This window comes from Notolabrus celidotus, chromosome 24, assembly GCF_009762535.1.
Source record: "Notolabrus celidotus isolate fNotCel1 chromosome 24, fNotCel1.pri, whole genome shotgun sequence".
NCBI lineage: Eukaryota > Metazoa > Chordata > Actinopteri > Labriformes > Labridae > Notolabrus > Notolabrus celidotus.
In genome coordinates, this window is record NC_048295.1 from 5,500,400 (window position 1) to 5,517,179 (window position 16,780).

The 16,780-nt window shown below is 44.4% G+C and overlaps 4 protein-coding genes across 11 annotated transcripts in view; 2 read left to right on the forward strand and 2 right to left on the reverse strand.

Moving 5' to 3' along the window:
- Positions 1-1,137, reverse strand: part of dgkza (diacylglycerol kinase, zeta a) — a 66,657-nt gene extending 65,520 nt beyond the window's left edge. Inside the window, exons 1-2 of one of the 2 annotated variants that reach the window (XM_034677451.1) lie at positions 543-1,137; positions 238-365 (exon numbers count right to left, since the gene is read on the reverse strand). In XM_034677451.1, coding sequence (XP_034533342.1) covers positions 238-365; positions 543-656 — 242 coding nt within the window. In that variant the 5' untranslated portion in view covers positions 657-1,137. The remainder of the gene's footprint in view (positions 1-237; positions 366-542) is intronic. The other variant, XM_034677449.1, reaches the window with a different exon arrangement.
- A 3,843-nt stretch (positions 1,138-4,980) lies between these two features.
- On the forward strand, positions 4,981-7,490 carry cryaa (crystallin, alpha A). Its single transcript, XM_034677473.1, has 3 exons — positions 4,981-5,341; positions 5,643-5,765; positions 6,758-7,490. Exons 1-3 carry the CDS (start codon positions 5,144-5,146, stop codon positions 6,965-6,967), a joined length of 531 nt encoding a protein of 176 aa, XP_034533364.1. The 5' UTR covers positions 4,981-5,143; the 3' UTR covers positions 6,968-7,490.
- Positions 7,491-7,588: 98 nt separating this feature from the next.
- On the reverse strand, positions 7,589-15,115 carry hsf2bp (heat shock transcription factor 2 binding protein). Of its 7 annotated transcripts, none has more exons than XM_034677472.1 (10): positions 12,666-12,754; positions 12,090-12,438; positions 11,746-11,859; positions 11,006-11,141; positions 10,770-10,873; positions 10,526-10,675; positions 10,308-10,446; positions 10,093-10,210; positions 9,357-9,460; positions 7,589-9,215 (listed from the first exon to the last, which is right to left on the reverse strand). In XM_034677472.1, the coding sequence occupies exons 3-10, from the start codon at positions 11,797-11,799 to the stop codon at positions 8,974-8,976; spliced, it is 1,047 nt and encodes a 348-aa protein (XP_034533363.1). In that variant the 5' UTR covers positions 11,800-11,859; positions 12,090-12,438; positions 12,666-12,754; the 3' UTR covers positions 7,589-8,973. The 7 variants fall into 7 exon arrangements, with proteins under 7 accessions (XP_034533363.1, XP_034533360.1, XP_034533356.1 ...); XM_034677469.1 differs by having other exon boundaries at positions 11,728-11,859; XM_034677465.1 differs by having other exon boundaries at positions 11,722-11,859.
- On the forward strand, positions 12,101-16,587 carry LOC117808034 (ankyrin repeat domain-containing protein 10-like). The gene is made up of 6 exons (XM_034677464.1): positions 12,101-12,448; positions 13,568-13,720; positions 14,242-14,333; positions 15,019-15,251; positions 15,360-15,440; positions 15,533-16,587. The coding sequence occupies exons 1-6, from the start codon at positions 12,260-12,262 to the stop codon at positions 15,916-15,918; spliced, it is 1,134 nt and encodes a 377-aa protein (XP_034533355.1). The 5' UTR covers positions 12,101-12,259; the 3' UTR covers positions 15,919-16,587.
- The last annotated feature ends 193 nt before the right edge of the window (positions 16,588-16,780 follow it).

Here is a 16,780-nt window from a genome sequence, read left to right on the forward strand (position 1 = left end):
ACCACAAAGTAATGCAAAGCTGTATCCATTTTTTACATGCAGTGTGTGTGTGTTAAAGTGTTCATAATGCATTGAAGGTATCAGGACCTTTCAAACCACATGTATGTGCACAGTGTCACGTGACACACAGCAGCAGCAGCAACCTGCAGTGTGTCACATTCAGGTAAAACAGGTTGTCAGGAAAGTGGGCCACATTCCACTATTTATTCTTCTCCAGTGTGTTGGGAGTGTGACTACCTGTAGGACACCTGCTTCCTGAAGGTCAACTGGAGAAACTCTGCCTCCATCTGGGACACTGACAGCTGGCCGGCCCCCTCCTCCACCGCCACCGCCACCTCCTCCTCCACCTCCTTCTCTTCTACCATCTAAAACAAACATGAATCAAAAGAAAAGTCAACTCATGACTTAAAAAGGAGCTGGAGCTGCAAAACAAAGAAAATAAAGCTCTTATTTTCGATATGTTCTCACTAGAATCATGCACTATCACAGGTGAGGGTTGAAAATGAGAGAGAGAGGGAGTAAACACCTCCACAAACACCCACCTGGCAGCCGCAGCTCTCCGTTGCGCTCTTGCTCCCCTCCCCGGCGAACACGTCCTCCTCCTCGGCCACGTCCTCCAGCACAGGCCGCTCCACAACCGGAGAGTCTCTCATCATCCCTGCGGTGTCTCTGTCTCGGTCCCCCCTCGTTTTATAACAGTATAAAATGCAGGTATTAGTCTGGTCCCAGCTTTCTCCCCGCTGTGTCTCTGTATCAGGCTATTTTTAGAAGTTACTATTTTGGTGCGTATTTAAATGAAGCTCCATCCTCCGTCGCCTCTCTGTGAGATAAACCCGCAGAGTTGAGTCTGTTCCTCGGGTCAGTCAGGACACAAGCCCTCGGTGTCTTCCTCTTCTTCAGGCTGTGGTTAAAAGTTGTCGAGGGAAGAAGGTGAGCGTGTCTCTGCAGCGTCCTCCATCTACATGTTGCAGGAAATCAGCTCTGAGCCATCCCTCTCTTCCTCTAACTCTCCCCCCCTCTCTTTCCTTTTCTCGTCGCCGGATGAATTATTCAGCTTCTCTAAATGATGGCGAGGAAATCACAACCACTGAATAACTGAATCATGCGTCTAATTTGTGATTGGACTGTGTTTTAATTGCAAGGTGCCCCCCTGATGTCCTGACCCCGCCCCCCTCTCTCTTTCTGATGAAGCAATCCCATCTGATGAGATCACTGACCAGGAAGTGAGCCCTCATAAACTAATCTATACAGACATTAACCATCTGGAAGAAGAGCAGCACAAGAACACAGTAACAGAAACTCCTGACAGGGCAGACTGGTACCACCACATCCTCCACGTTCACCCCCAAGGCATAGGAAGGGGTTCCTCCCACCTGAGAACTCAAGGGGCCATGCAGGTAGCAAGGAAAGAGCAGGCTGAGATACTTTTTCTGCAGAGTGTAGATCTGGAGGGAAGACTAAAGCTCCTAAGGAAGTAGTGTTGGACCAGGGGATCCCTAAGTGTGGGTCGGGACCCCTTGGGGGGTATAAAAATAGTACATTTTACCCATTATAGTAAAACATATGAACAACAAAAGTAAACTTGAAATAAAACATTGAAAATAGAAATGTAATTAGTTTTCTGCCTTTCTTTGTTGCCAGATGACTCCTAAGTTCAGGGTTAGTGAACAGTTCATTATCAAAAGCATCAGTAGAAGTGAGGGAGGAAGAGGATGAGGAAATATGTTTAAGTCTTCAGAAGAAATGTTCTGCGATTGCAGCAGATTCTCCTGTTGCAGTATTTTGCAAAACTTTCTTGAGGGTGATTTATTTGTGCATTTACCTACCTCTACCTAACGCTGAAGTCTAATTTCACTCAGCAGATAAATTGCACGCTCCACAGCGGCTGTAGTTTTGGAGCAGGTGGCCCGGGTTTAGATCCAACCTTTGGTCCTCTGCCCAGGAGCAATGCCAGATTTTGTGCCCAATGAAACAAAAAACACACATCAGGTCCAAGTCATTCACCAACGTAAATACTTTTTGTTTATTTTTCTAAGGCCCCTTTCAAGAGCAAACACATCTCTTTCTACTTTCATATCCTCAAAACAAAGACATTAAAAACCATCAAAACAATATCTCATGTTGAAAAACAAACCGCTACAAATGTGTGCATTCACAGTTCTGCACCCATAACATCCTGATAAACCTGTCTTTTAACGTGGGTGCAGATGAGTCTTCTATCTCTCAGGTGCATTAGCAGGTGTTGTCCAACATCTCATCCTCTCTCACAGGAGCGACCCAGAAATAGCAGGGTATCCTTTTGTAGTTTGGAGTCCAGGGTCTCCTACCACACAGCTCTTTCATCAAACGGCGTGTTCAGGATCTATCAGACCCACCTGAGAATCCACCTACAGCTTCTCTCTGAGCCGAAACACAGAGGAAGTGATTTAACTGTGAAACCAGCGAGAACAGGAAGAGCTGTGAGTGTGCAGGAGGATATGAGGAGTTAAGGTGTGATGATAAATATCAGTGCGGGGTTGTGATTTATTGCACCACTGTGGAGAGGATCTGTAGCATCTGGTTCTTAGCTGTGCATCTGACCTCCACAGAAAACACCTGAGCCAAAGACTAAAGAGAGCAGGTATCCCCGTACTGAGAACTCTTTTTGGGGGACAGAAAGCAAAAATAAACAATCAAGTGTAAAGTGAAAAAAGTGATGTGATATCAGTCCAGCAGGGGGCAGCAGAAGTCAGTATATCCACTGGGATTTGTCAGTTACAGAAAACTTCAGAGGAATCCTCACAACAGTTTCTCCAGTGTTGTTGGAGCCGAAAAAGAGACCCTGAAGAATCTGCAGAAGATATTCAAATGTGTGGGTGCATCTTAGAGGATCAGTTCTCATTGCATGGCAGAGCTTTCCAAAGATTGGGACGATCATAGGCTGCAGACAAACTCAGCATCAAAGAAAGACGGTCCAACGTCTCAGGTGGAAAAGAGGTGCAGTCACCTGTGCAAAGAAAAAAAGTTGCAGCTTTATTGTGACTGCTCTCATCAGGAATATGTTTTTAAAGGCTGCTTGTTTGCACATGCAACTCAAACACACATCTCTGACTGTGCATGCAAAAGGTAGACGATAAAGTGGATCTCTCTGGGTTGTATGCATCTCTGAAGTAGCATCAAGAAGCAACCGGCCTCCAAAGGTCACCTGGTCAGGTCGGATTAAAGCTCCCAGGATCAAACCAAGCGAGCTGGAGCAGCATTACGTTTCTCTACAGCTCAATGCATGGTGAATTTAAGGTTTAGAAACTCACTTGTAGCTTATATTTTAATATATTTGATGCCTTAAAGTCTGTCTTGAACAGATTGAGAGTTATTCAAAGACAGGACTCCGAAGCTATCCTCTGAAATACCTGCACACAGGCTTGGTGCACGGTCAGATCTTGAAAAAGCAGAAATCAGTGAATGAATTTGAGCAATTCCCACCCCGCCAGGTTGTGGACAAAAACAGCTTTTCCAGCGCTGTGGACACACAGAGCAGCCAGGCATTATCTGTCCCATTGATAAAAACACAGAATGCTGACTCGGCTGAACCGCGGCCAGTCCAACGGCATCTACGTCCGGTCTGGAGCATCTAGCAGACCCCAAACCCCATCAACGTCCCCGACCTGCCCCTAAATCAGCCCCAGCCCCGGCCCAGTTGCTCTTGGCCTGTGGGTGCATGGAGCAGCTAAGCCCCTGTGCTGGACGGCCAAAGCCCTGCGGGATTAGACTAATGCAGGCGGCGGGAAGCTACTGGTGGTGAAACAACAGGCCTGGGAATTCATCCTGATCTTTACGTTAGTGTCCACCCTTAGATGTTTTGTTGTCTTTGATTGCATAAGGTTTAACTGTGCAATCAAAAGGGCAAAGCTGTTGTTTCAAGTCTTCTTTAATGCAGCATGATGTTCATTTTGTAGAGATTCAAGAAGGTGAGACCCTGTTCTGGATCCAAAATGCAAGACTCTTCCTTCTTGAGTGGTTTTAAATGGACTCATAGGAGGCCTCATGAAGCTGAATCCACGTCTTGTTTTAGGCCTTTGGATGCACAGGTTGCACGGCTAGAAGTTAAGGTTGATGCATCGCTGGTTTGGCTGCAGGGAAAGGAGTCTTGGGTGTTTAATGTTACCTTTGAAGTGACAAAGGAGACAGAGATGGTGCAGGATGTATGTGTGTCCTCAATTAAAGGAGAAGTGCAATTTTTCCTGCTGCAGGAGATGCACGGCGGCTGCAGGAGATGCACAGCGAAGTGAAAACAAAGAATAACACAACAACCCTGAAGATTTATGCAGCTATACTTCGGCAACACCTCTGTTCTGCCGGATACAATCACCAGCTTCGCAGAGAGCAATGCAACAGCTGTTTCTTTTTCTCAAATAAGCATATATTCTTCAACTCCAAAAGTCTTTCTCTGCAGCTTTACCTTCCTGTAATGCTCTCAGACACTTAGAATAATGACTTGGGCCTCTCAGGAACAAAAACAAGAACTCTTAGTGGACAGACGTCTCCCTCTGTGCTCAAATGGGCCTCACATAAGCTCTCTGTGATGAATCTTCTCTAAAAAGTAATCAAAACACATGACATCAATGTGATTCTGTTGGTTCTCATGTCTCTGAGTCCATCATTGCTGCTCCGTTGACCCAGCAGACAGATGTGTGTCTGTTAGATGCACCCTCTCTCAGGTACTCCGTGACTTCAGTTGCTTCCTGACCTCATCATCTGCGTCCGTCCCTCCTCCTCCTCCTCCTCTCCAGCCAGCAGGGTTTGTTTTGGCAGCCCAGGGTGTCTGGTCTGTGGGTGGCACTGGGTCTGGACCCAGCGGTGCCCCCACCACCCTCCCCGTCCTCCTCTCCATCCTCAGCCAGATTCTGCTGACGGGGCCCAACCCTCCATGAGATAATGCCATTCCAGAGGGATCCTGGCTAAAGCCCCTCTTTCTGGCTCTCAGGTATAAAAAGAGGCGGCGGCTGTGGAGCAGAGGACGAAGCACTCTGCAAACTCTCCTTCACTTGTCGCTCTTCATCCACACACTGTTCCATATCCGTTCCCTCCTTCATCCCCTCTCCTGGAGTCTGAGCCGAGCAGCTGCCATCTTCACCCGAGCTTCACCGATCTGTCTGTGGTCACTATGGATGTTGCGATCCAGCACCCCTGGTTCAGACGCGCCATGGGCTCCGTCTACCCTGCACGACTCTTTGACCAGTTTTTCGGGGAGGGCATGTTCGACTATGACTTCTACCCCTACAGCTCCACCACCATCAGCCCTTACTACAGACAGACCCTTTTCCGCAGCTTTTTGGATTCCTTCAACTCCGGCGTTTCTGAGGTAAAGACACCAAAATTAAAACTTGAAACTCTTCATACCTCAGGGAAATACTTTAGACAAAGTTGGCTAAATGTTGATGTTGTTGGAGAGGTTGTTTTCATTAATGTTTACAACAGCAAAGCTAATCTAAACATCCCTTTCATCCTCTGTTTTAATCATTGTATATCTTTTAACTGAAAACAAACTACAGCTGAACAAAAACATCCTTTAGTTTTATTTATCTCTATCAAACTATCTTAGGCTATCCTTTCACAACGTTTTGATTCGATAAACCTTGTAGAATGTTTGTCTTACTCCTCAGGTGAGGTCTGATAAGGATAAGTTCACAGTTTACCTGGACGTGAAGCACTTCTCTCCCGACGAGCTCTGGGTGAAGGTCACCGACGAATACGTGGAGATCCAGGGCAAGCACGGAGAACGACAGGTAAGTCTCCGTTGCTTTGAAGACGGCGAGGTTTGATGATCGTGAATGCTGGCGATTATCTTGTATTCTAGTTTAAGTAGTTGGCAAAGACGTACACCTTCTCACTTTAAGTTGTCTTTTAAACTAAAACATCTCCTGCTTTCTTTTGATGTCAAATGCAAAGTGTTAAAAAAGGGGATTCTGTAGAGTGATGATCACTATAAACCATCTTTGCGATACTTGTCTCATTTGCTTTTCACAAAGAGGCATCAGTTTGTTTCATAACCAGCTGTAAAAAAGCTGTGAGAAACTCTTCGTTAGTGTCTGACTTTGGCGCACCCTGTGGGCATTGACGTGCATCTTATCACTTAGAAATTTGAAGTCACTCATTGTGAATATTTGCTGCAGAAAATGCAGAGAGAGGTTGTTCTTCTGCATCTAGTCGGATTCTAAAAATGGATGCCACAGCCTTGTCACTGATTTTGATTTTGCATGCATTAAAGAGGCATCACGACCAGTTAAAACTCCTCACTGGAGCTTTAAAACCGACTGGTACGGACTGCAGGAAGGCAACCACTGCTCAGCTTTCCTGCTGACGAATTAACTCCCCTAAAGTCGATAAAATGACAGTGGAAATCGTGGAAATCAAATTATAAACTTGATCTATAAAATGCATTTCAGACCAACATGAGAGCATAAAAACGGTCGACTGAGTACCGTCCTTCTGAGTTAAAGTGGTTGAAGCAGGAGGACGACATGTTGAATTATTTTGGAGTGCATCCACGGTGTTTGTTTGCAGGACATCAGAGCTCAAGTGAAGCTCTTATCCTCAGCACATCATTGTTCACACGCAGCTCAGAGTCATGACAATGAAATAATCTGAAGGGGAGCAGATAAAAAGTCAGTGCAGGATAAAAAGGTTATCTTGTAGCTTAGCATCTAAACTGTTGTATCAGCAGCATGCTCTTTAGTTTGAACATCAAGTCTTTTCCTGACTCTTTCCTCTCTTTCAGGACGACCACGGCTACATCTCTCGCGAGTTCCACCGCCGCTACCGCCTCCCCTCCAATGTCGACCAATCAGCCATCACCTGCACCCTCTCAGCTGACGGCCTGCTCACCCTGTGGGGGCCGAAAGCCAGCGGGGGGAACGAATCCGGCCGCAGCGAGCGCAACATCCCCGTCACTCGCGACGACAAGCCCAACGCCGCCGTCTCCTCCTAGAAACCGAGTGGTGGCTGATCCTGCGTCGATGGACCAGGGATGGACCGAGTCTCCATCCTCCACCTTTTGGCTTTTTCTTCTCACTTTCGAGGATTTCTGTGTCCTCCGTAGGTTCCTCGTAGCACACAGTATTATCATTAGTATTACTGTTTTGAGCTTAACATAACTCTCCCTGTGAGGGTGGTCGAGTGAGTGAGGGGCGCCTGGAGGGTTTACAGACAAACCCCACATCAGGACGGTTGTCGATGGTCTTCGTCAGAGCGAGCGAGCCCTCTGACGCTACAGGTGGGTGGACAGGTGGGTGGGGTTAAGCTTGGAGGTAAATGTCACTCATGTCTTGTCCCAGATGTTCCATCAGTGAAGTTCTCCGAGGCCCGGGCTGCTTCCATTCTTGTGCTCTCCTCTCCTGTCTTAAATATATCCTGTTCTGTAGCTTAGGCCTTGTTTAATGGATACCTGCTCATTACTGAGAAGTCCATGCTGAAGAAACAGATAATAAAGCTGTACGATTAACAAAAAGCAACTCATGTGTGGATTTATTCATTTATTCTCCTCATCAGGTTTGACTCTGGAGCAGCTCTAATAGATTTAGATAGTTACAGAGCTCCCTGAGGCTTTAAATAAAATGCATCCGAGAGGTTTTTATTCTGAAAGGCAGATTATTTGTCGCTGAGGATATTCCTGTGAAGCATTGTGTATATCCTCAGAATTCTGGACGCAGCAAAACAACAAAGTCAGCAGTGAAGTGCCAAAAACTTCCCTCATAGAGCCCCATGTTAAAATTCTAAAATGAACTTATAACCATGTTACAGCTGAGCTAAATTAACTGTTTCATTTTAAATCTAAAAGGAGAGCTGCGCCCAGAAATGTGTGCACAAAAAAGCAAGTGGCTGCTTCTCTTTCTTGTGGTGACACGTTTTAACACGTTAACTCCTTTATAATAATGCATTTAAAGAAAACAGGGGTGTAATTTACAGTGATTACATCTTGTGGAGTTCCAGTTTGGCTGCAAAGACTCGTCAAAATAGGACAACGAAGGATCAGCAGAGGTAGGTGGCATGACTCCAGGAAAAGTGGCTGAGCTCAGCTGCCGTACAGAGGGCTAAAAAGACACTTACCAGAGCGACTTGTATCCCAGATTTTAGTCTTACTTCACCTTTTTAATTCTAAGTTGAAACTTAAGGTTATGGATAATTAGGGGCATGAAGAAACAGACTCGATAGGTGTCTGTTTGGTATCATCAAACTGAACTTCTATCTCTAAAATTTAATTTCTGCCCTCAAAAACTACAAAGAAGACCAAACTGGAGGCTTGTAAATTAGTGCACAACTGGATGAATGCATTATAATGGGCGTTGTTTCCTCACAGTAAAGTCAGCGTAAAGACATTTCAGTGTGCATAGGTCATAAACATGCTGATATGTGCTTGATATCACACACATTACAGGCAACACTTTAACAATTTAAAAGAGCTTGATTTTACAAACTGGACTGTGTTGCCTTTAAAAGTAAAAGGAACATATTAGGAGATGTGGGATGATTCCAGACGTATTTCATGTCACAGAACAAAACGTGAAGATCTCTACAATAGTCTCAACAACACACTTAGAGTGCAACATTTAACTTATTCAGGGTTTTAAGGGCTACTAACGGCCGTAGATTAAAAACAAGGCTGAAATATGTGATGAAAGCAGAGAGATGGTGCTCTGAAAGTGTCCAAACCTCAACTTTAATATTAAACAGCATTACTGTATTTACTTTGTGTGCGAAAGTCCTGTTACAGCAAAACAAATCTTCGAACAGATCCAGTAAAAAAGAGCGGAATTTAACTTGTATAAGTTTTCATCTGATAAGAACTTTCTCCTCAACAGATCTAACAGTCATGAACTGGAGTAAACACAGGGCTCTAAAGGTTCTGAATCCACATCAAAAGCCGCCCTGTTTACATCCCAAACCCTGAAAACACAAACACTCTCCCGTTTGATCTCTCCTGTCCCGTGTCTACAACTAATGCTCGGTGGAGCTGCGATGCTTTGACACATGTTGTACCTGTTGGAGGGCCCGCAGGTCCTCCAGAGTCTGCTGAGCAGCCAGTCTCAAGGTAGGCTGCACGCTGGAGGTGAGCTGGCTGACCCTGGCCTGGAGGTCTGGATCCAGCAGGGAGGAGCCCAGCAGGAGCAGCACTTCCTCCTCCAGCAACACCGACTGCAGGAGACGCAGGGAGTGGAGGCACACCTCCCAGTCTCCATCTGTCAGACACGCAGAGAGCAGACGTTAACACCTGGTGTGTGTGTGGGTTTACAGTGTGAAGTGTGTAGATGTTAAGAATGGAGAGGATCTGCTGTCTTCTGCAGGAAGAAACAAAACCTCTGAACGAGACTCATTCTCACCGTCCAGCAGGGTCCAAAAGAGAGGCAGCAGTCCCGGGTTCTCACTGATGAGCTTCAGTCCTTTAATGCTGATGCTGACGTTATAGAGAGCCATCAGCATCAATCTGCAGACAAACACAGGTAGAGTCAGATGAATGAAACACTGCGGAAGAGCAGCACTGACACCTGCTGATCACATCGAGTCACTGACACGCCTGACTCACAATCTGAGCTCATGCACGCTGGAGCTTTTCACAAACTGTGGATGTTGGTGGATGCAGACTTTGTAGTGCCTTTAATTTACTTGTGGAAACTATAAAGAGAATGTCTCTCTTAAACCAAGTGGACGTTGAAAAGACTGTAAATGTGGAAGAGGTTCTCTTACTTTGTGTACCTCAGGCTGCAAAGCTTCACTCTTCTCACGGCTTTGTTTTAGAAATCTATCTTTAGAGATGAGGGAGTTTTTGGACCTTATTTATAAACCCCTAAAGGACTAACTGCCCTGCCAGTTTGGACTTGATTATTGATTATAAAATGATTAAACATCATACTTTGATCATGCATATTGCATAAGAGAGCTGCATTAAGGTAAACTTGCAAAATCTGAAGTTATGCCACATTTCCCTCCCATCATATTTTGCTGGATGTCTGTATCTCATTGCTTGGAGTGCACCTAAAATGTACTTCTATTTTTATGATTATTCATTGATCAGATAGTCATTCTGCAGGTGCTTTGTGTTGTGTTTCCTCCACCTACACTTTCAGTTTGGGGAAGACACCGGGCCTCATCAGCTCCAGCAGCTTCATCAGAGTGTCCAGCAGACCGTGAGTCGAGCTGGACAAGAAGTCCCGTCCACACGTCACCGCTGCGATGTCTGATTGAGGAGTAAGCACAGGGTGGATTCACTCCAGCTCATGCTTCATTTAGGTTTTAAGTATCAGTCTGAAAGTGTGCATGCGCTGTGAACTCACTGGTGATTGTTCCGGCAACAGCTAGAACAAACTGGTGCTCCTGGGAGTTCAGGTCTTCAATCTTCACCTCCTCATCCAGAGATCGGACGAAGCTCTCCAGAGTCTGAGCAGCAACAACCAGGAAGGACTGCAGCTTCCCCTGCACACACACACAAAACACACATCAGAAACAGAGACCCACTTGTGACATGACACATTTAAAATTTCTGCAGACGCACATCAGCCAGCCAGTGTGTGACTGTCTGCTCGCTGGAGGAGCAGCTCCACAGCAGACTGCAGGCTGCAGATCCAAGGCTGGAGCAGAAGTCCGCCTGCTGCTGCAGCTCGGCGCCGCTCTGCCACAGCTGCTCACGCAAGAGCAGCTTCTCCTGAAAACACACACAGACGCACAAAGGGTTAACTCACAGCAGGGGATTTCCTCCTTTGGGTGCACATATTAGTGTGTTATGTGTTCCTGTGTACCTCTCTCTCTTTCTGACACTCGGTCTGCACTGCGTCCAGTCTGGACTGAAGGTGCAGACACTCCTGCCTCAGCTGCTCCTGTTCCTGCGTTAGCTGCTCCTTCACTGCAACAACACAAACACACACAAGGGTGTAGCAACTTAACCACACTTTACTGTAACACTGATTGTATGCTAACGCTGAATTCACATTGTTGAAGTGTTTTCTGTCTTAAGGGAGGTTTATTGGGAGTGTACCTGTGTGAGCTGCTCGAGCTTTGTGCAGCATCTCCATCAGATCTCTGTTCAGGACTCGGGGCAGGAACTCCCTCAGCTGCATCACTTCTGTGGTCAACTTCTCCAAATCTCTTTTCCTCACTCGGACAAAACCATCCTGAGAGAAAGATAAGATTACAGACGTCCAAATATTAATATCAATGAATTGAATTAATGAAACGTGCTGTATAAATAAAGCTTGATTGATTGATTTGTTGTGCTTTTACGAGATATGTTTTTGCCTTGGTGTAAAGCAGTAATATATGAACATACTATAAGGCTTTATCCTCCAATAAACAAGGGGATAAGACAAAAAAAATACACATCTTATCTGAGTAGAGTGTAGGAAAATAAAATTATCTTACATCTGTGCTTGTTGGGTTATTTTCTTTAGTAATTGGAACACATGAGGTCATTTGTTTGGCTGTCATGCTAACTTTCCAATGAAGTTAAAGATTTAATCACAGTTATGTCTATAAAATAGTGGTAGAAATATCATATTTATTCAAATTTAAAGGGGAGCATCTCAGCCCAAATACATTAAAAAGGATAATTGACATATTTTGTAGTGGAGTGTCCCTTTAATGTTTAGTTTCCTTTACTTTGAAAAGAAGAGGATTAACCCTACATGGTAGGGTTAGGTTTAAATACGTCAAACAAAGACTGAAGGTGTGTTTCTGTGGAGCTGAAAGGCGTACCTGTACCTGTTTTATAGCCTCTACCTTTGCTCCAGGTGGACCCAGGGCCAGGTATTTCCCGCCTAAAGAGGACGCCATCTCGTGGTGGGTGTGTAAACTGTAGTTTCTGACTTTGTTGGGCTGTTGGTTCTTCTTTTTCTGAGAGGTTTGATACAAAATGAAGCATTGTTAGTAAATCATTAATTAATTGTTTCATAGGTAGCACAATGACATTGTTTAAAAACTATCAAATATTGGTAATAATCATAATAATTTGACAGATTTTTCAGTTATATCTCACACATATCCCTTACTCGTGAGTGTTATTAAAAAGTATTCTTTAATTTAAGGGGAACATAAAGTACTTTATTAATAACTTTAAGGCCCACTGTTGTGTCGAGCACTCCACGTCCAGATTCCAGTCCGGGTTTTGTGGCTCCCCCGCCGGGCAGAGGAGCTTATCTCCCCTTCCTTTGTGTTTAAACCGTTTTCAGTGCACTCTGTAGGACCGGGGACACTGCAGAGACCGGGAGAGACCGCTTTCTGTCAGACTTTACTCATGTCTCTGGGACCAGAACCGGACTTCTCCAATGATGATGTGTTCAGCAGCCGGTTCCCCGTCCACCGCGCCTGCAGGGATGGGGATGTGGGAGTTCTGGTCTCACTCTCACAGAACCAGACTCATCTGACTGCTGAGGACTCCAGCTACGGGTGGACCCCCTTACACTGGGCTGCTCACTACGGACAGGTAGGGATTAGTGAACTGTTAGCTAGATTAAGAGATTTAACCACAGAGATAGTCTTCTCTTCGTCCCCTAAAACTTACACTAACTACTTCATTTGAATCCAACTTAAATCACTGCTTCTCTAATTGATCTCATAAACATTTACAGACATAACATGGCTAAAGAAACAACTCTTAAATGTTTATAGATAAAGGATAATGTGATGGGAAAGTAACGCACCAGAAGCAGCCGCCGTTGTCTGTTTGTTACTGTACAATAAAGTTTTACAGTTGAAAAAATATTAAATAAATAAAGTAGCCTGTTTCCAGCGTTTTGATTGGTTCCCAGGGAGCCAATCACCGCTCAGGCGGCAAAACAGCATCATACACAAATACATTTAAAACCATTTTTATGCACAATTAAAAACAAGGAAAGTATTAAAGTTAGAGGTTAAAAATGGACAAAAATGAAAATGAATCACACATATACATTTTTAATAATTTATTCCAATTTTCATGATTAATTTAAAACAGGAAAACTACACATTTTATGCTTTTTAAGTGTTTAAAAGTTTATTTTTAGTGTTTGAATTCAACCAGATAACCCCCAAATTAAAGTAAATGTGAATTAAATCATTATAGATTGATTAATGACATGAGTTCACCATTTCATGGTAAAGAAAGACAGAATTGCAATATATCAACAACCGCGTGCAATATTGTAATTTATTCTATAACATATTTTATTATTATATCCATCCACTAATATAGTATTTTTATTTGTATTTAGTTTTTTTAGGGTTAGTTTTTAGGTTTCTATATTTATTGTCCTTGCTGTCTTGTGCAGTGTTCCATTCACGTCAAATTCCTTGTGTGCAAGCTCACTTGGCAATAAAGATTTCTTTATTCTTGAATGTACTCAGCGTTAATTATCCTGTTTTCAGTGAAATAACTCTGTTTAAACGACATGTAACGGAGTGTAATTGATATTTAAATAAGGCAAATTCCTTACAATAAAACCAGGTCATAACTCCACAGGAGGCTCCTATCAGTATTCATGAGAGGAGCCCCTGATGTGTCTTTCATTCAGCTGTCTTTAATAGTCCTAATTCTGACTTGTGTTCTTCCTTTGTGCGCACACAGCTGGAGTGCGTGGTACACCTGGTGCAGATGGGCTGTGAGGTGAACACGCTGACCAGCCGCTTCAATCAAACTCCCACACACACCGCGGCGTTCGGGGGACATCCTCAGTGTGTGGTGTGGCTGACTCAGGCTGGGGCGGACATCAACAGGCAGGTCAGTCCTTCACGACAACATAGTCAGATATTTATAAAACACAGTCCTGTTAATAAATGTGTTAAAACAAAGGGACTTTTTGATTTATCATCTTTTAAAAAGACCCAAAAAAGATACCTGTGGTGTAATATAAACGTCTAGACACTGGGATTTTATCAAGAAAGCGACAGAAGATGATAAGGGCCACTGAAAAAAACACTTTTTTGGTGACCGGTGAGCAAAATATATATATTTTTAAGTTTTTTTTAACAGTAAATTCTGACTTTTCTCATAAAAAAGTCAGAATTTGTCTTTAATCTAATTTTTTTCTTTTAATTACACCTTTTAAAATGTATATTTTGTGTACCTAAAGTCATAGTACAGTGTTGACAGTAGACAAAACTGACAGAAGAGTGTAGAACTAAAATGTGAGATGTGTACCTGAGACCACTATCTCTCATTTCTTCCACATGGTCTGTGTTACATGTGTAAGATCTACCTTCATTAAATCACCTTTACTCGTTTTGCTTCTGCGTCTGCAGGATTTTGTCGGCGAGGCTCCCATCCACAAGGCGGCCCGGTCCGGAAGCTTGGAGTGCATCCAGGTCTTGTTGATAGCAGGTGCTAAACCACAGTGAGTATCCCGCAGTGTGACGGCCGTGAGTGTGGAGCACAGCAGCAGATACACACTTTACAGGCTGGGGAACCCACTGAGATGAAGCTGTTTTAATACATCACTGTCTTCAGTTTTTGTGCAACTTTGGAGCTTGAAACGGTTCATGCTGATCTAACGAAAAATTCATAACGCACTGAAAATGTATTCAAAGTAAGCAACAGTTGAAGTTCACCGCCTCTTCAAGTTTCAGCCTCAGGGTGTTTCACCGTCAAGAACAATGAAGAGGGTGTAGAAACTTGTAGCACCTGTTACTTTAATGAGACACTTTCTGATCCTAACATCAGGAGCAGCCCTCAAAGTGATTCACCACCTCTCGATGTAGTTTCCCGGTATTTTTGGAGTAGTCTGTTTCAATGCACAGGCAGCTCTGATGATGATCATCATGCATGGACCTGCACGCTTTGCACTTAGCTACAACTGTTTTTAGAAACTGTGCAAACAAACACGCCCTGAGGAGTGAGAGCAGCTGAGAGGGAAGCAGACGAGGACACAGGGAGGTGTTTTAGGAATCAAGTCAGGCATGATCATGATGTGACTGAACTTAACCGCAGCGTTAGATGTTTCAATGTCATCTGAGCTCTCTTTCAGTCAAACAGAATTAAGGTTTTCCTCACCTCTTCTTCTTCTTCTTCTTCTCCTCCAGTTTAAGGAATGCCAGCGGACAGACAGCAGCCGACCTGGCGCTCACTCACGGCTTCCATGAAGGTTTCCTCCTCCTTTCCAAAACCCAGAAGCACCTGCAGCAGCTGAGTGGGGTGCACCTGAACGGGGAGCCGAATGGGAACAGCACCCCCGGTAGTCAGGAGGTGCACGGCAGGAAGAGGCTGCTGAATGCTGCAGAGAGTGGACAGATGAAGAGAGCACGGAGGGTAGAGAGTAAGTACTTCAGACGTTATTCTCTTCTTTTTAACATTTGATCTTCACTAGATCCTCCACATTTCATCTTTACTCCTATGTTTCAACTTCCCTCATTTCTTCCTATAGACATGGCGCTGCAGATGCAGAACGGAGGAGAAGAAGAGCTGGAGAGCATGAACACAGAGTCTGCAGAGGAGATGAACTCAGGTGAGGGATTTGTTTGTGACGTATAATACATTTAAATGTTGTTTTATTTTGTAAAGATGTAAAATAACTCTCTTAATTTTGTTTTTAAAAAGATGAGGACACCAAAGCTTTTACAAACGGCCATCACCACACGCTGCCTTACAACCAGGAGGCCTCTAACCCGCCAAGAAGCCCCTCCCCCTCTCCTCAAGCTAATCAGCAGGCAGCAACACCCGCCAAGCGCTCCTTTTCTGACATGTGTGGCTCCCTCCATCTCACCGGCAGCCCCAGCAGCTGCGTGTCCCACCGCCCGGCCTGGTGGGGTCACATGGGAGGGGCGGACTTCGGGGGAGACCTTCAGTATGGACACTTCCACGGCTTCGGGGACACGGCGGAGGAGCTGAGCAGCAGCCGACTGGACTACTGCAGCAGCGTGCAGGCGGAGCAGAGATACAAGCAGGCGGTGGCCAGCAGCATCCACCTCTACCACGGATCATAAACGCAGACACGGGGGTCACTTCATACGCTTTAAAGAACACAGATCAGATATGTAGATGCTGCCAGAGCCAGAGTGACAACTACAGATACCTAAACCTACTTAAAGCTCTTCTTCTGTCTTCATCTCTCAGTCTTCATCACCTGTCCACAAGCTAAAAACTGGCTTTAAACTACCAGATACCTACCTGCTGGCAGATTCAAAGAACGCAGGTCCATTAACATGATATAGTGGCTCTAATCTCAGAATATGAATCAATCCTGCTAAATTTGTCCCTAATCCTCTGCCGAAGAAGCTGAGGTCAGATTCATGATGGTTTGGAGAAGTCTGGACTCTGGCTGGCTTGCTTTAAAAATCACTGTGTGTACATTGTGTAGTAGTAAAGGTGTGTGTTGCCGTCCGCTGACTGTATAAGGCCTGGATGTACCAAAGGGAACATGTTATTTTGACTCCTGTGTTATTTATGTTTGTAGAGCAGAGATGTTTGTCTTTTTATAAAAGTAGGTTTTTGGGGTATTTGTGGGATGATTGTAATATTTAAAGAGTGTGCTGCAGACATGCTGTGTGTACACGGGGACGGTGTGCCAAAAACAACAACCACGCTGCTGCTTCTTCTTTTTGTACTCTTCTTGTTTTTTTGACTTTTACTATTAAAACGTTTTTACAGTTTCATATAAACAAAGTGATGATTCTTTATTCTGGACGTCTGGAGGAGATCTGATTTAAGTCCTGAAATGTTTGATTGTGTTTGACTTGAAGGCCGTCAGAAGAAGTGAGTTAGAAACAAGCCTTTCTCATAGTTGTAGATCTCTAAAGCTTCTTTACTGCATCCCATCATGTCAAACAAATGTTGCATTACCTCCAG